General features: G+C 38.1%; 1 protein-coding gene across 1 annotated transcript in view; it reads right to left on the bottom strand.

Annotated features, from left to right (window-relative positions):
• Positions 1 to 26,370, bottom strand: part of Kif4a (kinesin family member 4A) — a 112,455-nt gene that overhangs the window by 27,414 nt on the left and 58,671 nt on the right. Inside the window, exons 11-18 of the mRNA XM_038316803.1 lie at positions 24,409 to 24,541; positions 21,883 to 21,941; positions 21,673 to 21,778; positions 15,927 to 15,983; positions 14,286 to 14,471; positions 9,893 to 9,996; positions 8,487 to 8,631; positions 7,337 to 7,447 (exon numbers count right to left, since the gene is read on the bottom strand). Coding sequence (XP_038172731.1) covers positions 7,337 to 7,447; positions 8,487 to 8,631; positions 9,893 to 9,996; positions 14,286 to 14,471; positions 15,927 to 15,983; positions 21,673 to 21,778; positions 21,883 to 21,941; positions 24,409 to 24,541 — 901 coding nt within the window. The remainder of the gene's footprint in view (positions 1 to 7,336; positions 7,448 to 8,486; positions 8,632 to 9,892; positions 9,997 to 14,285; positions 14,472 to 15,926; positions 15,984 to 21,672; positions 21,779 to 21,882; positions 21,942 to 24,408; positions 24,542 to 26,370) is intronic.

Below are 26,370 nucleotides of genomic sequence, written 5' to 3'. Positions count from 1 at the left end.
TGCTGTGGGACAATGGTCTTTTATCCTGTCACTTGTATTTTGATAAAATGCTGATTGGCCAGTAGCCAGGCAGGAAGTAGAGGCGGGGAAAAGAGAACAGGAAAGATCCAGTCTGCAGTCTTCATCCACACACAGAGGAATCAAGATATGACTGCCTCACCGAAAAAGGTACCAAGCCACGTGGCTAACACAGACAAGAATTATGGGCTACAGAAATAAGTGTTTCTGTTCATTTTTTAAAATCTCATGCCAAAATCAAGGGGGTGGGGAGAAGAGGGAGGCTGCAGAACGCCAGGTATGAGTGAAGACATAAACAGGTCTCATCTCAGCGCTGAACCCTTCTGATCCCCTCAGACATCCTCAGGATCTTCAGGACTGTCACAGTGGGGAGTCCCTCCCACCAAAGGCCCAGGCAGGAGAGTGGTGGGAGGCGGGGCTGGGGCAGTTCTCTCCTCTCCTATAAATTTGTAGACTCACAGAGAGGAAAAAAATCCTGCAGTTTTAAATAAAGATATATCGTTTTGCCCTGGGGGAAAAATTATCGGCTAATATAAGTTATAAGAAACTTGAACTAATAGGCCAATCAGTTTATAATTAATGTAGACCTTTGTGTATTTCGTTGGTACTGAACACCTTTGGGACTGGGCAGAACAGAAATCTCTGTTAACAAATGGTGCCCAACGTGTGGACAACTGCAAACACAGAAAACCTGAGAGAACTTGGAAAGTAAATTCTAGACAAAAAAATAACAGTAGCAAGCATGGCTTCTTGGTAGCAGAAATTTCTTGGGTTTGCTCTCTTTGCTAGAGGCAAGTGTATCTCATTTAAGAGAGGCTTCCTGACTCAGCTTTAGCTACGAAACTTTGCATTGCCACCAAACACTTAAATGGTGTTCATGAATTGCTAACAGCATGCTTCTTGGTGTCAGGGTCCTTGAAACTCCATAGAGTTGTGGTAATAAACATGGCTCCAACCAGTACCTCCGCCATGAGGCTAGGCTCTCAGAAAGTTAAGGAATGGGTTGGATCCAGCTGTCAAAGCCACAGGTTTAATCCTAGCCATATTGTTTATCAAATTAAAGACTCATGTGGTCTGAAAAAGAGAGATAAACAGTAAAGATAAATTCAGATGAAGAAAACCTCTAAATGGTTAACACTGTGTTTAAAAATATATGTAGGCTTGTGAGAGAAAAGAAAAAGGATAAAGTCCTTAAAATAAAAAAGAAAGAGAGTAGTTGGGTTTGGTGGCACACACCTTTAATCCTAACACTTGAGAGACAGAGGCAAGCGGATCTCTGTGAGTTCAAGGGCAGCCTGGTCTACAGAGAGAATTCCAGGACAACCAAAGATACACAGAGCGAAACCCTGTCTCAAAAAGCTAAAAATTAAAAATAAATGAAATAGAAGTTTAAAATAAAGCTACGTAAAGATGAAAAATACAGAGAGTCTGGATACTGTATGTTATTGTATTGTCTTTATATTGTTTGATGGTTGAGCAAGGAACAAAACTGCTAAAAGATATCTGATTATAAATGCTGCTGGATTAATCCAACATATATGTTTTAAAAATGCCTTGACTTCAAAATTTAAGTCAAAAGGTATGTTACTTTGGAGAGGAGGTTTTGCTTTTGTTTCCACAGAAAATGAGAGGCTGTGGATTCATTCTGGGCTAAGGAAAATCAGGTTTGGTCAAGGAAGACCCCCTGAAGAATCTCCAATAGGAGCAGATGGTACAGATGATTCAACATTTCAGAGCACTTCTGTTGGAGTTTCCTCTGAGTTCTGCATCCAGAACAGTTTCAAGACTGCTGGCTGAGATGAACAAGCCTCACAGAATTTTCCAGCCAGGACTTGACCATAATCTTAAATTTTCTTTAGGTCCCCATAAGATTATCAGGGCCCCCCAATCAGCAGGAAGTAGCCTGTAAAACTATGCTCACATTCCACAAAAATGGATTATGGATATTTATCTATGTTTAGAGCATTGTTAAAAAGATGTTATGAATAATGGTCTGAAAAAAAGTTAAAACAAAAGATATTAGATTCAGAGTTCTTTTTTTTTAAGGGGGGAGAAGTGCTATGGGACAATGGTTTTTTATCCTGTCACTTGTATTTTAATAAAACGCCGACTGGCCAGTAGCAGAAGTAAAGGTGGGGCAAAGAGAACAGGAGAATTCTGGGAAGAGAAAAGATTCAGTCTGCAGTTGTCAACGCAGATGAGAATGCCTTGCTGATGAAAGGTACCAAGCCACGTGCCTAACACAGACAAGAATTATGGGTTAAGATGTAAGAATTAATTAATAAGAAACCTGAGCTAATAGGCCAACCAGTTTATGATTAATGTAGACCCCAGTGTATTTGTTTGGGACTGAACGACTGCGGGACCTGGTGGGACAGAAACCTCAGTTAACATTTACATATCATGACAACACTGTCACTATAACTACTATTTTCTACCTATAAATCTGTCAGTTCTGGACATTTCCTGTAATATATCATTATTTGTGACAAGCATAATGTTTTCCAGGTTCATCTGTGTTGCAGCATATGCCATTACTTAATTTCTTATCATGATCATGTATTTCACTCTATACATATATTTTTATTCATACATATACTTATTGATACACTCAGGTTTCCTCCTACATTTTTGGCTAATATCACTTATGTTCTGTGAACATCTGCATACAAGTTTTTACAAGGATATGCCTTCATACCTTCTCAGTAGACAGAACCATGAGTAGAATCACTGGATCATACAGTACCTCAATTTTTTTAGCCTAACAAACTATCAATTGTTTGTCAAAGCAGCTACCCCATTTTCCCATCCTACCAGCAAACGTATTCTGAATTCTTGCCAAACCCTGTCTTTTCTTTTCACAATAATTGTCTCAGTGGGTGTGAAGTGGTATGTAATTGTGGTTTCCATTTGCATATATATACCTGGTGGCAAATGACACAGAGCACCTTTTGTGCACTTTGCTGCTCTAGTCATCTTACAACTGGATTATGTTTACTGAGCGGTAAGATTTTTTATGTACTTTCGATATAAGACCCTTGGCAGCTATATGACTTGTGAATACTTTCTGCCATTTTCGTGTACTATTTATATTCATGCAGGTATTGTTTACAGTAGAGCAGCTTTAAGTTTTTCTAATCTAATTTTTCTTTGACTATGCTTTAGGTATCCAATTAAAAAAAATGGAGTGGCTTGAGAAGTATGTAGGGCCACTGGCAGTGGGACCAAGATCTAACTCTAATACATGAACTGGCTTTGTGGGGTCCATTCTCTATGTAAAGATACCTTGCTCAGCCTAGGCATGAGGGGTGGGGGACCTTGGTCCTGCCTCAGTGAGGGGATGAGACAGTCATAGTTGACTTTCCAGGGGAGGCCTTAACCTCTCTGAGGAGCAGATGGGTGGGTAGAGTGGGGAGAAGAGAGGAACAGGAGGAGAGGAGGGAGGGGCAACTGGGATTGGTATGTAAAATATAATAAAGTAATTAATTAATAAAAGAAAAATGAAAAACCTTTTGCATAATCAAAGGTCACAAATATTAACACCTTTGATATCTTCTAAGAAATTCATAGTTTTAGCTCATACATATATTTAAATTTTATTATATATTTAGTTAGAATGTGTGTGTATGCATAGTGAGGAGGTTTAAGGGGAACTTGTGGAAGACAGATCTCTCCTTCTAAACATATTGGTTCCAGTAAATGAACTCAGGCTTGGCGACAAGTACCTTTATTGGTTAGGCTATCTCATTGGGTCACAGAGGAACTTTTTATATGGTTTGATTTAATTTTATATATGGTGTGAGGCAGGTTCCAACTTTAGTTCATTGATTATCTGTTTGATTTGGGAAAAACTATTCTTTGTGTATATGCAAATGCATCTGTATGAGGATGTGTGTGCATACATACATATGCACATGGTGGGAGTGAGAGGTGAGTCTCAAGTGCGCGCTCTCTCTCTCTCTCTCTCTCTCTCTCTCTCTCTCTCTCTCTCTCTCTCTCTCTCGGTTTTTCGAGACAGGGTTTCTATGTAGCTTCTGGAGCCTATCCTGGAACTAGCTCTTTTAGACCAGGCTGGCCTCAAACTCACAGAGATCCTCCTTCCTGCCTCTGCCTCCCAAGTGCTTGGATTAAAGGCGTGCACTCCCCCCTCCCCGCCCCAAGTGTTTTCTTAGGAGCAATCTATCTTGTTTTTTTGATTTATGGTCTCTCACTGGCACCAATGACTCATAGAACAGCCCAGTCTGATTGGGTATTGAGCACCTCCCCAAAGAAAAGACTATTCTTTCTTCATTGAATTGTCTTGGCACCATTGCTGAAAATCAATTCTAGTGACACATGCTTGTAATTCCACAACTACTCAGGCAGGGTCTGGGACAAAGCAAGCTGTAGCCCAGTTTGTACAACTCAGTGAGATTGGAGTTAAAAAAATGAAAAAGACATATTAAAAAGACATGGAGTAAGAGGGGGCATCTGGGAGGAATTAGAGAAATATGGGTAGAGATAAATAAGATCTAAATACATTGTAGATATGTATGGAATTACCAAATATTAAATCTTAAAAATTAGGAAGTTAAAAACAAAAGTACAAGCAGGGCCAAGGATATAGCTCAATGGTGGAATGCTTGCTTAATGTGGGCAAGGCTCCACATTCAATCCCTGATGTTGGCACTCCAATAACACAACTGATTATAAATCATGATTTTGGACATTCAATTCTAATCCACTGATAATGTATCTATGTTTGTGCAGTGTTAGTCATAATTGTTACAGCCTGTTCTTTTTATTGCTCTCACATTTCCTCCTGGATTTTAGGATTAGCTTGTGAATTTTTGTGAGAAAGTCAGATACGTTTTGTTTTGTAACACTAGGGACTAAACCCAGGACCTCATTTTGTCACTAAAGTTTTGACTAAGACTTTATTGAATCTACAAAGAAATCTGAGGGATATTCTACCTTTAGAATATCAAATCTTTCCACCCATGAACATGAACTATCTTTTATTTGGTTCTTTAATTCAATGTTTTATAGTCTTCAGTGTGAAACTGGAAATTTCTTTTGCTAATTATTCCTAAGTATTTATATTGAGGCTATTCCAAATTAAATGGTTTCCCTATTTTTTATGTATAAAATACAACTTTTTCTGCTTTAAAATTTTGTTTATTTATGTGCACATGTGTTTACTTATGTAAATTTATGTGTACTATGTGCATGCATGAGCCTGAGGAGACCAGAAGAAGAGGGCATTGGGTTTCTTGGAACTGGAGTTATAGGCAGTTGTAAGTGGTTATGTGGGTTCTGGGAACTGAACTTAGGTCCTATGCAGGAGCAGGAAATACCACTGAGTCATCTTTCCAACCCCACAACTTATTTTGTTATATTGACTATGTATTCTGCAACCTTGCTGAACTGATATGTTAGCAGAAATATTTTAGTGCACCCTCTGGAATTTTCTTTATATTTGGACATGTCCGCCAACAATTTTACAGGTTAGAATCAATATGAGAATGTTTAAGAGAAGGCAATAAGAGTGGACATCCTTGTTCCTTATCTAAGAGAAAAATTTTTATCATTGAGTATAATCTAATGTTAGTTTTACATACATGACTAACAGATTCAGAAAGTCATCTGTTAACTTTTTTTTTTTTATGAAAGAAGGTTGGGTTTTGTCAAATGCCTCTGCAGATATGTGTTGAGGATTAAAATCAGTGTGTGTGTTTGTGTGTTGAGGGCCGAAGCCAGGTTCTCAAGAAAACCAAATTTCATGGAAATTCTCTGTTTAACAGATGGTATATTTGTAAAAGGAGGTAAGCCAGCAGGAAGGTGGCAGCACCTGCTGTTAAGCCAGTGACCTGGGTTTGATTCCTGAGACTCACATGTAGAGAAAATCAACTAGAGCAACCTCTCCTCTGATCTCTACATGTGGGCCATGGCACATGTGCACCCACACACATATATGAGATAAGTGTTAAAAAAAACAGTGGCCAGTCCTTTTTACATTCTACTAGTAATGTGTGAGGGTTCTGATTTCATCACATTACCACCAACTTTGCTACTTTCTGTTTTAATTGCAGCTTTTCCAGTTGGATGAGGTGATATTCCACTGTGGTTTCCATGTGTGCTCTATTAAACCATTCAATTGTCAAGTGTTTTTTGTTTTCTATTACATGCTATGCTCTTTCTTCTCGTATTTTGTCCAAGTAGCATGCTTGGTTTTGAACTGCCCATTGTTAAGCCTAAACTAAACTAAACTAAACTAAACAGAGACACTTTGAAAATCTTTCTGAAAAATGCTATACTAAAAATCTGGTGAGATGGTGGGTGGTGAGATGGCCCAGTAGGAAAAGGTACTTGCCACCAAGCCTGATGATCTAAGTTCAATGCCTTAAATCTATATGGTAGAGCACAAGCTGCTCTCTGACCTCCCAAATCTGACTGATAGCGTCCTCCTCTCTCTGCACAATAAAATAAATGTAATTTTTAAAACATTTTGCTAAATCAAGTGTTTTTTCTGACTGTGAGCTATATATTACCGTAAACAATCATCAGTAGTATATTTTCCCTAGTGACACTTTAGTTTCATTAGAATTCTCCCCTCCAAATCCTTCCTGTATTCAGAATCAGAAACATCTGTAACTTGCTGAATCGCTTGTAAGATCATTCTGGTTTTAGCACAGTATCACTGGAGGTAAGCAGAAAGTGTCCCTTATCCCACAGCAACATCAAATGCTACTGATGAGGTTCAATGTATACCTTCTGCCTTCTGTTTTATGTCTCATATATTTTGGTCTTGTTTTTCCATTACTGCTTGCTTTTGCTGAAGTGATTATTTTTCCTATGTGTTGTTCTTAAAATTATTTTATTTGTCATTGTGTTTAGGGATGTGCCATGGCACATGTGTGGAGACCAGAGAACAATCTGTAAAGACACTTCTTTCCTTCCATCTTTATATGTTTCTGCGGATCACTCAGATTAATAGGCTTAGCAGCAAACACCTTTACTTGTTGAGTCTCTTTTTGTATAATTTTTAAATCCTCCAATGATTTAGTCCTTGTATTCAAGAAATCCAGGCCTACATTGCACCTTCCTGTATAAACAAGATATTATTCAAGGACAGAGCACATTTATTACTCAGCTTTAACTTCCCATAGTACCTAGGCCAGAGTGCCTTGCATATATGGTAGGCACCCAAAAGAAAGCTGTTCAATTCATGAATGTGAATACCTTCTGGAGGTATCAAATATACAAAAAGAATCTTTAGTATTACTAGCTTGGAGAAGGGCTCATTAGCTAGGCCTCTGAGAAGCTTTAATTTACTTACCCGTTCTTTTAACTGGATTACTTCTTTGTCTTTTTGTTGCTTCCACTGTCTAAACTTCTCAGCATCCTCCTTCATTTGACGCATTAATTGTACTCGTTGGTTTTTCATCATCTGCAAAAAACAAAAGTAAACTAAACCAAACAAAACCAGTGTGTTAGTCATGTGTACTTTATTCTAGGCTAATGTACAGAAGGACAGAGCAGCCATAAACAAGAGAGGAAGGCTAGAGCTAAGCTGAGAAGGTCACTGACAAATGCTGGTTAGACTTATACAGGATTTCCAAATATAGACCATAAGAATGGAGACTCAAAAAGAAACCTTCAAAAAAGCTAAATGCAGCCCTACATTTACTTTAGATAAGTAGACTTTCAAGGAAGCATTTGTGTTTTTTTAATCTTTATTTTGTGTACGTGTGTGTGTATGAATGTTGGTGAGGTGTTGGATCTTCTGGAGTTGGAGTTCCAGGTGAGCCACCAGATGTAGGTATTAGGAACTGAATTTGGATTCCTTGGAAGAACAGCAAGGGCTTTTAATTACCAAGTCATCTCTCTAGCCCCTCAAGAAAGTAAGGAAGATATTTTGTTTTTTAGATAGTGTCTCACCAGGCAACTCTTATTGGCCTGAAAATTGTTATGTAGAGCAGGTTGACCTTGAACTCAGAAAAATTCACCTCCATCTGGAGTACTGGGATTAAAGGTGGCTCCAACAAATTAATCCTAAAATCAGGGACAAATTCGCCTATCAACTATTAATATTCTAAAGAATTCAGTACAAATGAGCTGTAATCACTTTGCTGATTGCACAAGCTAAACAATCAGTAACTGATAAAAACCTCTAGATGTCTGACATCTTGCTACTACTTTACAAAATTGTACCCTGAGATCATGGAAGAAGATCAGGACATCACCATTAAATACTGACATATTTTAATCTCTTGGTTTAACCTTAAAATTTCTGTATGCAAAAAAGAAGTCAAAGATTCTAGAGAGTGACTAGCACAATGTCCTAGAATACCATACTTATGGCCATTTTTACATCTGAAATGACTGCTCTGCTTCCCACTTTCTCTCCTGAAATCACTTCGGGCATGGTTGTAAATGGAACACCCATGCTTGTAGTTCGAATGTGGTCAAGGGTAAGAGTTTATTACCCGTATCTCCTGGTTCAGTTTGGAGACAGTATACTCAGTGGATTCCTTCAACTTCAGAAGTTTGGACTGTTCATGCAGTTTCTTTTTCAAATCAGCTATTTGACCCTCTAGCTCTTGGAGACGTTTGCGACGGCGCTCACTCAGCCTAAACACAGTTGTAATAGAAGAGAAGTGAAATGGTTTATTTTAAAACATATAACAAAGGACTCTCAGGTTTACAACTTTAGATACATCCCTCTTTAAAATAATGACTACAACCCATCCAATAGAAACTGTCTCACTAATGAAAGCTTCATTTCAGAGTAAAGCAACCCATTTTTGAGTAGACAAAAATGAACTACTTCAAATATACTCTCTCTGTCCAAAGGGAGGAAGTCACCTTGCTTTAGCTGTAAGCACTAATCCTGATGATTATTATATAAATTAGAGACAGGAAGTAAGCATTTAACATGACTCTAAAGAACATGAGGTTTAAAATGCAAACAATCCCAAGTAAGAGCAAATAAGGCTGTCTATGGTAAAAGTCTAAGAGAAAGGAGGGGGTTCTGATTGTCTATCTTAGCTTTATTCTAACTAATCAATGGATGGCTAGATTGATTTTTAATTATTAACTTGAGCATTAAATTTATTCACAAACAGAGGCACAAACATTGTCAAGGAGGCCTTAAGATTTTTCAAGTGCCTGCTCACATTTAATTTTTTAAATCCTTCCTTGTTCACACTAGCCTGAATCAATAGCTCCTGTCTGTGAACGCTAATACAACTTTTTCTTTATATTTTATTTTTTGTTTTTTTGAGACAGGGTTTCTCTGTGTAACAGTCCTGGGTGACCTGCAAGTAGCTTTGTAGACCAGACTGGCCTTGAACTCACAGAGATTTACCCTTCTCTAGTACTGGGATTAAAGTCATGCACTACTGCTGCCCTGCTTAATACTGCTTTTTCTTAACAAACTAACTCGTAGTTACTGCCAAAAACTGATTTGGGCACTAGTTGTTTGCTATGTTATAGCATGCTTTTATTGTCATCCTGAGATGTTATTTTATTGAGGCTTGAGCGATGGCTTAAGAGTTAAGAGCAAATGCTGCTCTTGCAGATTAGCCAAGTTCAGTTTCCGGCACACATACTGGGTGGCTAACAACATCTGTAACTCCATTGTCTGGGGAACTTGTACCATTTTCTGGCCTTCATGCACACCTGTACTCATGTGCACATACTATAACCCAATAATTAAATATAAAAAGTAAAAAAAAACTCAATTATTTAATTTTTCTTCTGTCTAGGTTTCTTTCCCCTACCTAATATGTTTAAATCATTTGGGGACATTGAATGGATCTTCTACTTCTCTATTCTCTCAAAATCACCTTATATATGACAGGGCCTTAGCATTTAAAGACTTTATTCTTACTTGGCTTGGTTGACATCCTTCTTTGTTGTTTGAAGTTCAAGAACCAATTCTTCCTTTTCCTTCTGTAGACTGAGGACTTCCAACTCTAGATTTTTAATGTTATCCTAAAAACAATACAGGCCAAAAAGAAAGGACCAAATAGAATAGGAAGACAATTGATTCAACGTTCTGTCTCCAAGAACCATAAATCATTATTTTTTTGTGGCAGGGTCTCATTATATAGCTGTAGATGGCCTGGAACTTGAAAACTGGCCTCAAAATCATAGAGATCAGCCTGTTTCTACCTCCCGGGTGTTTGGATTAAAGTTGTATACTACTTTGCCTAGCCTGTGAATTTTATTAATTTTTCCTTCTTTTCTCCCTCCCCCTTCCTTTCTCTCCTTCATTTTCTTTCTTCTTCTTCTTCTTCTTCTTCTTCTTCTTCTTCTTCTTCTTCTTCTTCTTCTTCGTCTTCTTCTTCTTCTTCTTCTTCTTCTTCTTCTTCTTCTTCTTCTTCTTCTTCTTCTTCTTCTTCTTCTTCTTCTTCTTCTTCTTCTTCTTCTTCTTCTTCTTCTTTTTTTTAAAAGTAAGACAGGGTTTCTCTGTAGCTTTTGAACCTGAACCTAGAACCTGTCTCTGTAAACCTGGCTAGCCTCAAACTCACAGAGATCCTCCTGTCTCTGTCTCCCGAGTGCTGGGATTTAAGGTGTGCACCACCACCTGGTCTCACTTTCTTTGAAACAATCAGATTCTTATTATTCAGGTGAGTCTGGATTCTTTGCTATCCTCAAGCTTTAGAGTCCCAAATGCTAAGGTTACAGGGATTCCACATCTGGCTTTATGAATTAAACTTTACTATTTTAATTGCACACTAAAAATATCTATTTTTTTGGTTTTTCAATACAAGGTTTCTCTGTGTAGTTTTAGTGCCTGTCCTGGAACTAGCTCTTGTAGACTTAGCTGGTCTTGAGCTCAGAGATCCACCTGCCTTTGCCTCCTGAGTGTTGAGATTAAAGGCACACACCACCACTCCCCAGCTGCTAAAAATACTTTTTAACTTAATGAAGCTGGGTGGTAGCAAAAAAAGGACTTGTGAAGTTCAAAGGCTCCAATTTGAATCTTTTTTTTTTTTTTGAGACAGGATTTCTCTGGAGCCTGTCCTGGAACTAGCTCTTGTAGACCAGGCTGGCCTCGAACTCACAAAGATCCACCTGCCTCCGCCTCCCCAGTGCTAGGATTAAAGGTGTGCACCACCACCCAGGTTCCAATTTGAATCTTAACTATAACACTAAGCATACAATAGAAAACCCCTTTTAGTCTTAGTTTCTATTCTGAAAAGAGTTAATAAAGTAGTTCTGAGTCACCTATCAATAAAAAGAATTTATTGCAAGGTTGGCTCTTGATCAGCTCCACAAAGTGGTCTTCTGATCCCTGCATATGTGTAGTGATGAGCACGTGTGTGCACACATGCAAACACACACACATTTTTTTTAAAATTGGAAAACTGTCATTATTTCTTAAAAAGAGAAGGAATGATTTACCTGTAATTAAAATGTACTATTTTTATTAAGAGTATATCTTTTTACAATTGGTTCCCACGGGGCAAAGACTAGCTACATTCCTTTATCTATATCTCATTATTTATATTATAGAGTAAGAACTACCCTAGAGAAACTTGTTTTCCATGTTTCTGGGTAGTATAAGAAGAGAGACTCACTAGCAATCTTTTATTGATCCTGGAAAACAAAAACACATTTGACATAAAAAGGGTTGTACTGTATGCCTTGCCATAGACAACTGAACTACATTTTTAACCTTCCTCCTGTAATTCCACTAAAATGAGGCAAAAAATTGTATAAATTATCAGCATGAAAAGTAGGCAGTATTCAAAAAATTTCAACAAACTTTGAAAAACAGCAAGTGACTTCCAGAATGGAAAGTTAAACTATGATTCCTACAGGTTGAAAGCGTACAAGCAGCAAGCTGGTTTGTATCATGGAAACACAGAGAAGAGTAGAGACTTCCCTTGGGAAGTGACTGAAACTTTCAGGCTGGATTGCCAGCCTAGATTCAGCTAAAAGGAGACACGAGGAACCACTCTGCTGACAAGTATTAAATAAAACTCTGCATGACCAGAGAGACTGCACTCCCCTTTCCCCACAATTCCACCCTTACAGCTATAAGCAGAGAAAAAGGCACTTTTGTAGGGAAACTGACTAGCTCAGGAGAAAGCTATGCACCGAAAACTTCCTATTGGTTTTTAGTTCTTCACTCTTACATTTGTACAGACAGTCAAATATCACCAGAAATTTGAAGAAAGTTTCTTTTCTATATTTAATTTTTTTTCATTTTATATACTAACTCCAGTTACCCCTCCTTCCCCTCCTCCTGGTCCCCTCCCTTGACCCCCCCCCATCTACTCCTCAGAGGAGGTAATGCCTCCCATGGGGAATCAACAAAGTCCAGCAGACCTAGTTGAGGCAGGACCAAGCCCCCCTCTCCCCCCTGTATCAAGGTTGAGCAATCGATATCCCACCATAGGGAATGGGCTCCAAAAAGCTAGTTCATGCATCTGGGTTAAGTGCTGGTCCCAATGCTAGCCCCCCTCAACAGATCAAGCCACATAACTGTTACCCACATTCATAGGGTCTAGTTAGGTCCTATGCAGGTTACCCAGCTGTCAGTCCAGACTCTGTGAGCTTCCTGGTGCTAGGGCAATTCCCAGGAATCCACAAGGATGACCCCAGGTAAGATTCCTAACAATAGTGGAGAAGGTACCTGAACTGGCCTTCCCCTGTATTCAAATTGGTGACTCCCCTAATTGCCATCATAAAACCTACATCTAGTAACTAGTGGAAGCAGATGCAGTGATGCACAGCCAAGCACTGGGATGAGTTCCTGGAGTTCAATTGAAGAGAGGGAGGAGGGATCATATAACCAAGGGGGTTCAAGATCATGATGGGGGAACCCATAGAGACAGCTGAGAAAGATTCTTAAAAGCAACAATAAAACATAAAAAAAGTAAGGAAATGTGCAGAAAAGAGTCCAGGCAGGGAGAATTAAATGTTGATAAATTTTAATTCCTAATCTTAGATACAGATACTTTGTCCATAAAAACAATTTCTATAAACAAGAACAATTCAGAGCTTCAATAAGAGATCTTAGGAACTAGTGGCAAATAAAACATTCAGTCGAAGTGGAAGAAAATCTAGAGTGGAATAAAATGACAAGGACATGGGCATAAAGAACAGGAGGGAGGAAGGAGGAAGAGTAGAGTGAAATCTGAGAGGTTCAATATCTGATTAAGGGGAATTGAAGAAAGAAAATGTGGTGAAATAATAGTATCCAAGAAAAGAAGACACACTTTGGGAACTGAAAGGACCCATGCAGCATAATCAATGAGAAGTGATCTACAGCAAGCTTATCACTATAAGATTAAGTGATACCTAGGGACAAAAAAAATTCCTGGGTTTTCAGTGGGAGGTGGGAAACTCATGGTCATATGCATTTCTTCTTTTTATGTTTTTGTTTTTGAGACAGGGTTTCTCTGTATAACAGGGTTTCTCTGTCAGTCAGTCCTAGCTGTCCTGGAACTCTCTACATAGATCAGGCTGGCCTTGAATTCACAGAGATCCTCCTGCCTCTGCCTCCCAAGTTCTGGGATTAAAGGCGTGTGCCACCATTGTCCAGCTCATATGTACTTCTTAATTGCAACATTGAAAACAGAAGACAATGGAGCAACACTTTGAAAATTCTAAATGTAAATAACTTACATTCTAAACCCCATCAAATGAACAAACATAAGAACGAAAAGAATAATTTTTCAGACCTGTAAAGATTCCTAACATTTTCCTTTCACATATACGTCCTGGATGGGGCTGTAATTGAAATAACAGAAAGGTATACCAAGTGAAATAAATTCCAAGGACTTATAGTCCTTAGTTATACCCTAAGTTGATGGCTAGACTGGGAAAGCAAGCTAGGACAGACCAAACAAAGGTCTATTTATTAATTAGCAAGAGTTATTTAGACATATCATTGGAAAACGCTTAGCCATTTACCCAGTTATATATTTAAATAATTCATACTACAACTGGGACCATCTAATAAGAGATGTGTCTCAGAAATGCACACATTTATTAGAACACACTTGTTCTATAAGTAGGGACTACATTTATGGTAACATTATCAAACTATCACATGCCCATGGCATACAATGAAATAGTACATTAAATGGAACAAAACTGCATATTCCCTGTAAGGAAAGTATCCTTAAGAAAACCTGATTAATAGAATTCCAGGTGCACCATGCACATTATCTCGTCTTTTCATTATCAAAAGTGGTGTGCTTGTCTTCTTTCTTTCAGTTAATGATGGTAGACATGACCAGCTGCTGACGGGGAAAACACTTTACCTTATACAGAAAGTGAATGGGCTGTAATTGGCTATCATTCTGAGTCATCTTCTTAGCTAGTGCCTCTTTCAATGCAAGTTCTTTATTCAACTCAATCAGCTCCTTGGACATCTGAGCTTGACGAAGAGCGTGTTGAGTGCTGAAAGCAGTAGAAGACCTGCTGGTATCTGGACTGATTTCCACTTGCTGGAAAAGATAATGATTTTGTGATAGTTATTTTTGGTTGTCAATTTGACTACATCTAAAATTAACTAAAACCTAAAAATGACTGGGCATACCACCCTTTTTTTCTTCTTTTTTTAAATGGAAGACCCACCTCTAATCTGGGCCACACCTTCTGCTGGAAGACTATATAAAGGATATGGAAGAGAGAAACTTGCTCTGTTTACCTGCTTTCTTCTGCACTCACTAGCAAATCCATTCCTTCACTGGCATTAGAGCCTACTTCTCCAGGGTTCTAGCATATACTGAAGATCAGTTGAGCCATCCAGCCTTACAGACTCAACAAATACTGGATTCTTGGACTTCGCATACATATGAAGCCACTATTGGATTAGCTGGACCATAGCCTGTAAGTCATTCTAACAAATCCTATCTATCTATCTATCTATCTCTCTATCTATCTATCTATCTATCTATCTATCTATCTATCTATCTATGATTCTATAAATTCTATTACTATTACTTAAGAGAATCCTGACTAATACAGATTTGTAAGAGATACAGGAGGCTGGAGCTCCTAAAATACTACTTCACTCCCCAAAGCCATTTTTCTATCAGCAATACCTGCGTTCTTTCATTATTGTGGTTTATCACATAATATCTGCTTGAAACACTTGGAATTAACTATGGGGCTTATTCCTTTGCTCATATAATCCTCTCTAATATACAGAAGTTTTCTTGCTCTTTCCTATACTGATCTGACAAACAATCCTTACTTTCATTTCCTCTCGAGAAGCCCCTAAAGAAGAGAAGACACGGGAAATGGCACTTTGGAAATGGAAAAAGAGTCATTTATTCTGACACAGCTAACTTTTATTACTTAATTTATCTCTTATCGTGTTTCATTCAAAATAAGGACACTACTGATATATACTTGTTTGGGTGTAAAAGGCTGCCTCAAGAAAACCATTGACCAAACTTCCATTTTTGACTTTACTGTATAACCTTCAATCAAAGTAAATAACAGATACACTTTACCTATCAATATGATCTGAACACTCAAAACATTTTCCTTTCTTTGTTCGAGTATATGATCATCCCATCCATAGAAAAGCATATCCAGAAAACATTCTCCTCAAATGCTTTTTTGACACTGTCATTATTTGTTCCTTACCTTGTTTTGACTTATTGGGTAATTGAAACAGAATTCTACCACCTAATAGAAAATAAGCCAGGTTGAGAAATGAAACAATGATGCCCTCGAGAAGTCCTGCTGCTCATTACTAGTTAAATTATTAGAAACAGACCTTATCCTTGTTTGAGCTATTATGAAACACATTTACTCTTAAGATTTCTAGATTTCCAGAGTATTCTATGAAGAATGGTAATAATCACAGATCCTCTTCCAGAATCAAATGATCAACTATAGGAAGCAGCAGTGAGAGCTCCAGGTTCCACTCAAATGGGTCAGTTACTTACAGCGTCTGCTTCTACTGCAGTATCAATGGTTGCAGTCATGCAAGCAACAGCTTCATCCTGTAGCAAAAATGTTTTGATTTAGGGAAAAAAAGTGAAGTCAAATTTACAATTTTTTATACTGCTTATTTGATTTTAAGTGATATTTTTAAAGTATATGCAGAGGTCATTTATGGTACTGGACTGATTTTGTACTCAGAGATAACAGTAATGTGTTTCCATTTCCCACCTCTCAGGAAGCTTTCTTTTTTCTAAAGGGTAATTGTGTAGTCTTTAGGGGGAAAAATAAGATCATGTAGTAAGAGAGCAAAGATCACTAAGCCCGAGTGAAACATTTAACCATTCTAACTAGTCAAAATTTAACCCATTTTATAGACAGTTACACTTTTATGCTTCTCCCACTGAGTCTCTATTAATGTACAAGCCTAGCCACTCCTCTGGACATACCAGCAAAAAGCAGATATAAAATAATGGTAGTGCATCAGGAAAGTAGACAGAATGAAGAGCTGGTTTTGACTTTCATTTTATAGTTAGGCAGAATGGCAAGCTCTCACATGACAGGTAAATTAATGTCCTAGATTGAATATGCCAGAAAAAAAATGTACTCATAGTTACACATAGTCCTGTGGCCTCTGTTGCTCGCATCCTATGATGGTGCTGTCGGTAGTTACTAGGAGTGAAAGAATAAGCACCTTGGGAGGTTAAGTTCCCTTGTACAGAATGGCTAATCCTTTTTTGTGCACTGGAACAAACACCTAGAAAGGTAACTGAAAACTACCTATTAGAATGAATTTGTTTCTAGACAACCATCTGAGCAGTTCTATTCTCATCACTGAAATTTATACTTCACTTGGCACTGTAATGTATATATCACTGCTTCTGCTTCAGTGATTCTGAAGCCTTAGGAAGAAAGCTTTGTTCTCAGGAAGTCATGTGGTGAAGGAGTTCATAGGTGACAAGTGTTCGTTGTCAAAAAGTTTAGGGTTAGAACATGCAGCATCTGCATCAACCGGGTGAAACAACACACAGTTGCAATCTTAGTACCTTAAAGGTCAGGAGATGGACCTTTAATGAGTGCTGTTTGTAAAGCATTTCCCTTGTTCTGCCCAGAAATTCCTAACCAGTGAGGATCAAAGCAAACTCAAAGGAAGCTTCAGTGTTTGCAAATTCTTTCTTATCTTAGTGTACAGCATTGGCAAGTGTCCAGGCATAGGGAAAGATCTTTAAAAACGAGGCACCAATCTAGGATTGTCTAGTGGTTACCCTTTCTTTCTCCTGTGTTAAAATTTCAATATATTTATATAACCATCAAAGATTATAAGAGCTTATAAAACTGTCTTCTTTGGGGGCTCCTTTTTGAAACAGCCATTTGCAATGTACTTCTTGGAAATCATATAGCTACCTTCAAAGTCACTGTCCTCCTGCTCCCATGTCCCAAGTTCTGGAATTACAACATTTCCAGCCTAGAGACTTTTCCTAGCACCTTTAAGAGGATCAGGATCAAACTAGGTGGCTTTTGGACCAGTGAAATTTCAAAATGCCAACATTTCAGCTCATGGCTATGGCGATGTGTTTTGTATAATCACAGAATGGCTCAGTTTTCACAATTATAAATGTATAAATATGTAACATTAGGCCGTGTGGTGGTTGCTCACACCTTTAATATAGCACTCCATAGGCAGAGACAGGCAAATATCTGTGAGTTTGAGGCCAAACTGGTCTACAGAGTGAGTTCCAGGACAGGCTCTAAAGCTACATAGAAACCCTGTCTCAGAACCCTCCCCACCAAAAGACTTCCAAAAAATCTAACAGTAGATTTTGTTTTAGCCTAACAAGTCATTTTCTCTTCTTCTACACCCAATCTAAGGCTGCAACTTCCACTGTCTTTTTTTTAAAGTATGATCAACTCAAGGTGATAGGGGATCAAAGGCAGGGTACTTCATTTACAATTAATAGCAGAGCCTTCCAAAATGAAGTATGTGTTTAGAAAAAACATGCAAAATACTTTATATGGATTTTGTCCTGGAAGAGGGGATATAAACAAAAATCATACTTGATTCTGCAGGAATGAAATGACTGCTTTTCCTCACAGGTTACTGCAACAAAAAAGTTTACTTGAATTATACTTTAAGGGTACAGTTGGTACCTAAAGCCCCAGGAGGAACGTCCAGCAACAATGGTTGCCTTCATGACTAAAAATGGGGTGTTCACCTGTCACTTAAAATAAAAATAGTTTTAATTCAGAATGAAGGGCACATGTACTTACATTTGAAACACTTTGCTTTCACTGTTGTGAGTCTTAATAAAAGTCATGGGGATATATTGTTGTGTATTTAAAAAATATGTAACTGGGAGGGTCAATAGACAATAGAGAAGAAAAACTCTAATTCAAGAGTCCAGCAGGAGCCTTGGATAAAAGGGTTTACTCTGATTAACTATGATGGTGGAGGGAAGCCAAGAACTTTATCAGCTTGTGGCAATCTTTAGCACTCCCCTACTGTGTATGCCAAGTGCATTTTAGTGGCAGACAGCAATTCTACAGAGTTCTTCTGAGCCAGTCACCACTAACAGAACTGCCTACAGGCATACCAGGCTGCAGCTCTATTGCCAGCTCTTCAGTGAGGATGGTTTATTGTATTAAGTTCATTCCATGGCTTTGCTTCATCTTTCATGTAATTCAGATCTCAGAAATGAGAAGTATGAAATTCTCTAAAGTTGGTGTGGCAACGAACACTGCTGTCCTGAGCCCGTATTTTCAGAGGTTGTAAATTTTGGCTCTAGTAGGTTTCTGTACCCTACATTATCATAATTCTGAGGCAACTCACAAGGTTTACTTATATAGGATTTTTCAGATATAGTTAAACAGAATTAGAACTGGAAGGATTTATCTTTGTGCTAGCCATTCTTCAGCAAGTACTGCAAAATCTTCCCATCTTCTAAATTTCAATAATTCTTGGCTTTTGGAAATATTTCTTTTGCCTCCAGAAATGTTCATATGCAAATGTATAAGAGGTAAAGAAGATGTTGAGAAAGTTCTCAGTGTTTGTTTTCTTTAGATCTTGCCTCTTCCAATCCTTTGCTGTCATTTCTGCCAGTGATCATAAATCATAAAGTTTGAGTAGTCATTTTAAAGATTTATTTTTATTTTATGTGAGTGTTTGCCTGAATATTATATATGTTTAATGTGCATGCCTGGTGCCAGCAAAAGCCATCAGATTCCCTAAAACTGGGAACCAAACATGGGTCCTTTGCAAGAGCAATGAGTATTCTTAAATGGTGGTCATCTCTCTAGCTTTTCAATAAAAAGAACTTTTTATTCTCACTATGTAACCTTGGGTGGCTTGGAACTTGCTATGTAGACCAGGTTGGCCTTGAGCTCATTGAGCCCCAACTGTCTTTCCCTCCCAAGTGCTGGGGTTAGCTCAACAAATATTTTTTTTCTTTCTGAAATCATTGTAAAATTATGCAATTTCCCCCCTTCCCTTTCCTCCATTCAAACCCTGCCATATATCCTCCTTTCTCTTTCAAATTTATGGTCTTTTTTGTCATTGATTACTTACATGCATACACAAACACACACACACACACACACACACACACACACACACATATATAACCATCTCTTTTGTGGGATATTTGTACACTGTGTAAAGATGTGCTGCTGTAACTGGTGTAATAAAAAGCTGAATGGCCAATAGCTAGGCAGGAGAGGATAGGTGGAATTTCTGGGGAGAGAAAGGAAAAGCAGAAGGAATCTAGGTGTGCAGCAGATGCCAGGGAGATACTGAAGAGGTTGGACATACAATACAGAGTAGAGGTAACCGAGCCACATGGCAGAATATAGATTAATAAAAGCAGGTTAAAATAAGCAATAAGAGTTAGTAGGATAACCTAAGCTAATGGTCAACCTTTCACAATTATAAGAAGTCTCTGTGTTGTTATTTGCAGGCTGGCGGTCCACATAAGAAAGTACAATTACACTTCTCAGTCTGCATGTTACTTGTATATATATGCTTTCATGGCTAAGCATTTGGCATCGGATAACCAACTGGTGTGCTCTTCCGTGGGGAAGACTATTTCTCCCACTCCAGCATTCCTTAGTTGCCTGTAGTTCTTTGTGTAGAGCTGAGGCCTAGGTTTTCTTCAACCCCCATCAAGGAAATTTCTTTTTTCAACAGAGATCATTACAGAAAATCATGACCAATCAAAATGCAGAGTTGTGGAGCACAGTCTCAATGGATTCATTTGCAAAACAACTCCTGCATGTAAGATTCAGGGAACACAGTGGAAGTGGGCATGAAAAGCTTGTAAGAGCCAGAGGATTGGGGAGTTTGCTGTGAGACCGTGTCTGGTAGGAATGGAAGAAGTTATACCCAGAGAGTCTGAATAAAGTCTTAAAAATAATTAGACAACTTCCAGAAAGGGGTTGCATCAACATTTTCCCAAGGAAGGGACATTAAAACTGAAACAACCAAGAGTTCAACAGCAATTAACAACGAAAACTGCTGGGCTGGAGAGATGGCTCAGTGGTTAAGAGCACTGTCTGCCCTTCCAAAGGTCCAGAGTTCAATTCCCAGCAACCACATGGCGGCTCACAACCATCTGTAATGATATCTGGTGCACTCCTCTGGTGTGCAGGTAATACATGCAGACAGAATACTGAGAATGCTTTATATATAATAAATAAATCTTAAAAAAAAAGCAACTTACCACCTGAGCCAAAACACAAGGATACCACACATACCTTTTTCCTTTTCACCTTATAAAGCTTTCAATCTTTGGGAAGTTATGTAGTGTTTGAGTCCTCCCCACATGTGCATAAAAGCTAAAATAATGTCTTTAACCTCAACCTAAGTCAGCTACAATTATTTTTTTCTGACAGTAAATACATTAAGTAAAGGTTTCATAACTAGTAAATGGCAGAGTTGGCTCTAAACCTGACTATGTCTGGCTCTGGAGCCCACATTCCCTATTACTATGTCCTGTTTCTTAGATAAGTAAACTACAGTTTTGATCTTAAGTTTTCTATAGCATCTCTCATTCTAAACCATGGTCTAATGTTTTAGAGAGGTTTACTTACTTATTTTAGAATTAACCTCCATAACTTAATTATAGCTTTTTTTTTTCATTTACTCTTTTAAATCTCTTGGATGGTTTTGTCATAACATGCCAGAAACTCTAGAAAAAACAAACTGGCAAGACCAGAGATGGAAAATTCACTGTTCTAAGAGAATATAAACCTCTTCCCAAGAGGGCAGAATTCCCATAAGGTAGTTACAAATACATTTATGCGATAGAATAATAAATTGAAGAATGTAAATAGAAAAGCTCTAAACATAGCCTCTTAAAACAGGACCTCCATCCATAAAAAAAGAGTGGCTCTTTGTTTTCTGAAAGAATATTATATAGTCTAGACTAGCCTTAAAGTTGTGATGTTCCTGCCTCTGGTGAGAGAGAATGAATCATGTCTTAGTCTCATATCTATTGTGACGACAAAATTATAGGTCTGCACTGCCATGGCTTGGTGTAATACAGAAATATTTATTTATATTTATACATATATCTATGTATAAAACCTATGAATGTTTTAATGTAAAACTTAATGTTCAGATCATATTCAATGTTTCATGATGTCTCAAACAGTTCAGTTTAGCTATTTCAGCAGAAGTTCATAGAATTAGAAATATGTATATGCGTCAAGGAATGAATGAAAGTGATAGGCCTATTACAGTACACCTACTTGACTTACAGACAGCTGAGTAATCACTTGTTGTAGGTTGCATATTATCTCTATGTTTTCTTTTAATTCCTGGTCTTCCAATGTCTCCACCAGCTTTTGAAGATCCACTTTACAGCTAAAAATTCAAGCAAAAGAACACAAGGGTTAATCATATCACAAAGACCAGATTACATATGAAGATGGTTTAAATTGCTAACAAATACCTCACTGGAAACTTACGCTGCATGCTGCCTGAGTTCTTCTAGCTTGGCGTTCATTCTCTCATTCGCTTGCTCAGTCTGCAACAAAGATCCAGCAGATCATAAATGGAAGTATCTGACAGCTTCACCTAATTATGCTCGATCCTCTACCCTGTGGATGAAAACCTAGGTAGAGGGCTATCTCTTTTCCTCTAAGAGAGGATTTAGTGGGCTTTGGTTATATAGTAGGAAATGGTGGGTTCTTTTTAGCATTTATGAAAATTAGCCCTAAAATTATAAGCTACTAAAAATAACAGCTAAACAGCTGAATTTTTATGTCTTCTATGAAGCTCAGGCTATGGGATAGAGTGTGAAGCCTTGATTTCAGAAAGAACTTTGCAACTTGAGGAAAAGCAATACTTCCTGCTGTTTCAACTGCCTCCTACATAGTACTTAGAATTTTCAATTTATTTTATTTTTTATGTATATGAGTATTTTACCTCCATATATTTATGTATATCATGCGTGTGCAATGCTTGTAGAGGCCTGAAGAGAGCCTTGCTGGGGTTGGAGTTGCTGAAATTTGTAAACCATCAGGACCTCTGCAAGAACAACAAGTATTCTTAACTGCTGACTCAACTCTCTGGCATAGCATTTAGAGAAGCAGTTCTCAACCTGTGGGTCACAACTCTTTTGAGTGTTGAATGACCTTTTCACAGAGGTTGCATATCAGATATTTACATTATAATTCATAAGAGTAGCAAAATTACAGTTATGAAGTAGCAATGAAAGTCATTTTATGGCTGTGGGTAATATAACATGAAGAACTGTATTAAAGGGTTGAAACATTAGGAAAGTCAAAAACTACTGATTTAGAGTATTTTAACATAAAATGACCTCAGATCAATTTGAGCTAGGATTTTTTCAAAAAAAATTATATTGTTTGATATGGTAGACTATTTTTTAACAAGAGAAAGAAAGAAAGAAAGATAAGACATAAGAATAATGCTAGGGAAAAAATAAATGACAGAAGGCATCTATGTTTTAGGAAGAATGATTATTTCAATCACAGAATTTGTGAGAACCTGGATGCTACAACAGATTTGGGAAAGACAATTCTGACAGGACATAAAACAATAAGCTTATCAGGGAGCCATTGCAACAACCTTATAAAGGTCATATAGGTATATGGCTAGAATAAGAAGTATCATCTAGGGAGCTGGAGAGATGGCTCAGCGGTTAAGAAGCGGTTAAGAGCACTGGCTCCTCTTCCAGCAGTCCTGAGTTCAATTCCCAGTACCCACATGGGAGCTCAAAATTGTCTGTAACTCCAGTTTCAGGGCATTTGACTCTCACACCAATGAACATAAAGTAATAATAATAATAAATTTAAAAAAATAATTAAAAAAGAAGTATCATCTACTGTCAGTCATACTCATATACATATGAAACATACCACTTTGAAGACAAAAAATGTGGCACTAAAATAGAAAATAAAACTCTTTTAGATCCCACTTGCACCTTTTGCTAGTAGAGGACAATAAATGGCCACAGGATTTGGTCATTTCTAAAGAAAACTCTCAGGAGCTTCCTTCTCCTTAACTAGAAAGCACTCATGCATGAAGTGTTTACATTACAGAGGTACAGTTACATTTTGGTAGAAACTGTTTCCCTTCTGGCAATAGCTATACAATCTAAGATTTGAGTTGTACTTAGGCTAGTAGGAAAACTGTAGTGAGAGAGTCAGCATGCACTGACTGATCTATGAGGTTAGAATCAGACAAGCAGGATTTGAAAGTGGTGTAATCAGTCACATAGCAAACCACTTATTTGGAAATTAACATATGGAAAATTAATTCAAATGATTTTCCCAGCTGTTTTACTTCCCCATGATAGCTGTTAGGATGGAATATGAAATGTGAGAGTATTAGGCAAAGAGAGTGAGAGAATTCAGAGCGGAATGAAGAAATGGTTACTTGGCATATGTAGAATATTCCTTTACTATAATTCTTGAGACCTAAAAATGCTTCAAATTTCAAATGGTTTTCAGCTTTGGGAATATTTGTATACATGATAAGCTATCTCAAGAATGAGCCCCAAATCTAAACATGAAATTCATTATGTCTCTATCACAAACATTTTTATTAACATAGTCTGAGGGTGTACACATGCTTAAGCAGGCTTCAAATTCACAATGTTGCTGTATATCTGATCCTCAGAACTCTACCTCCTAAGAGTTGGGATGACAGGAGTACACACCACATCTAGTTTATGCAAACTGGAAAGCAAACCCAGAGCTTTCTGCCTGATTTCAGATTAGGGATGCTCAAGCTGTATTGTGGATAAAAACTGGGCAGGATTTAAGGTAAAAGGGATTCACTTCTTTCCTTTGGGACATTTTATGACAAAACTATTTGAAAATGAATTAGTATAGATTAATTGTAGTGATAAGTATTCATTGTACCATGCTGTATAAATGTCTTTTACAATACGAATCATGTTAAATATTTTAGAAATGAAGCTAATAAACATTCAAAGTGTTGGTGTTTGAATTTTGGAGCCTCACCAAAATGATTCTCTCTAACATCTGGGCTGTCTGACCAGCTGCCTCACTCAGACCACGACTTAATTTTTCATTTTCTTCTATCAAAGACTGATTCTTCTCCATCAGGGACTGTAGATTTTCTGATGGTTCCACACTAAAACAAGAAAGTAAAATTTTAGAAAAATACATTTGATGGCCTGATTGGGGTAAAACTACATTACAAAAGACCACCACTATCTATCCTCCCAATCATGCAGTATATTAATGTATGAATAAGAAAAGTACTCAAATACTTCATAATTTGGAAGAAGTAACAATTCAAAACCAGATAAGGCTATATAATAAGCATAACTAACTTTTTTGGTTTTTCTTTTTTTTTTCTTTTTAGTTTTTTCGAGACAGGGTCTCTCTGTAGCTTTGGAGCCTGTCCTGGAACTAGCTCTTGTAGACCAGGCTGGCCTCGAACTCACAGAGATCTGCCTGTCTCTGCCTCCTGAGTGCTGGGATTGAAGGCATGTGCCACCACCAGCCCAGCTTTTTTGGTTTTTCAAGACAGGGTTTCTCTGTGTAACAGCCATAGTTAGCTCTGATACTACCTCTGTAGACCAGGCTGGCTTCAAACTCAGAGATCTGCCTGCCTCTGCCTCCCCCTCCCACGAGTGCTGGGATTAAAGGTGTGGACCACCACTGCTTGGCTTCATGATTAACTTTTGTCATGAATCATAGTTTAGGATTTTTCTATTTGTGTCATGTAGTTTATGAAATAAAGGCTAACTATCTAAAATACACATTCTCCCATTGTTCCCACCCGTAACTCCTCATTAAGAATTAAGGAGGCCATGGACTCATGAACATGACTCTGGAAAAAATGCTTGCTTTGCAAGCACAAAGGCACAAGTTTGGATCCCCAGTGCCCTTATAAGAAGCAAGGCATAGCCGGGCGGTGGTGGCGCACGCCTTTAATCCCAGCACTCGGGAGGCAGAGGCAGGCGGATCTCTGAGTTTGGGGCCAGCCTGGTCTACAAGAGCTAGTTCCAGGACAGACTCTAGAAACGACAGGGAAACCCTGTCTCGAAAAACAAAAAACAAAAAACAAAAAACAAATAAAAAAAAAAAAAAAAAAAGCAAGGCATAGCTGAACATGGTTGTAATTCCAGTGCTGGGAGGCAGAGAGAGGACTGTGGATCTCACTGGTAGCCAGTCTAACCAATCAATGAATTCCAGGTTAAGTGAAAAACCTTGTCACAAAAATAAGGTTGATAGGAGCTGGAGAGGTGGCTCAGTGGTTAAGTGAGTTTGCCCTCTTGCGGAGGACTGCAGTTTAGATTCCAGAATCTATACCAGACAACTGACAACCAACTACCTGTAACTCCTTCCTCTGGTGTCCAGGGAACCAGCACTCACATGCGCGCACACACACACATAATTACAAATAATAAATTAAGCTGAAAAAAGAGGTGAAGTGCTTATAAAGGAAGGTACCTAATGCCAACCTCTGACCTTCATACATGCATGAATGGGTGTTTGCACTTACAGATGCACAGACAGACAGACGCGTGCGCGCATACACACACACACACACACACACACAGAGAGAGAGAGAGAGAGAGAGAGAGAGAGAGAGGATAGAGAGATGAGAGGAAGTGGAGAGAGAGAGATGACTGAGAGAGAGATGCTGAGAGGAAGAGAGAGAGAGAGAGAAAGTAGTGCTCAGGGAGCAGCTGTTCACAATCTCAGTAAATGACAAATGATTTTCAGGAATACAACATGACCTCTCACCTAGTATTAGACTTCAATACAATTTTTCAGAGATCTTAACTTCTTAAACTTGCTCTTTTATCAAAAAGTTAATAGCAAGGGCACACAATAAGGTTTCATATCACCCTGTTAAGACTTTGCCAGGACTCTTCAGAAGGATGTTCATTCAAAAACTATTAAACATACATAGCATTATTTTAGATGCTGTTTTTTATTCCCCTTATC

Source organism: Arvicola amphibius, chromosome X, assembly GCF_903992535.2.
Source record: "Arvicola amphibius chromosome X, mArvAmp1.2, whole genome shotgun sequence".
Lineage (NCBI taxonomy): Eukaryota > Metazoa > Chordata > Mammalia > Rodentia > Cricetidae > Arvicola > Arvicola amphibius.
Note: the sequence above shows the minus strand (reverse complement) of the source record. Positions and strands in the feature narration are given on the sequence as shown.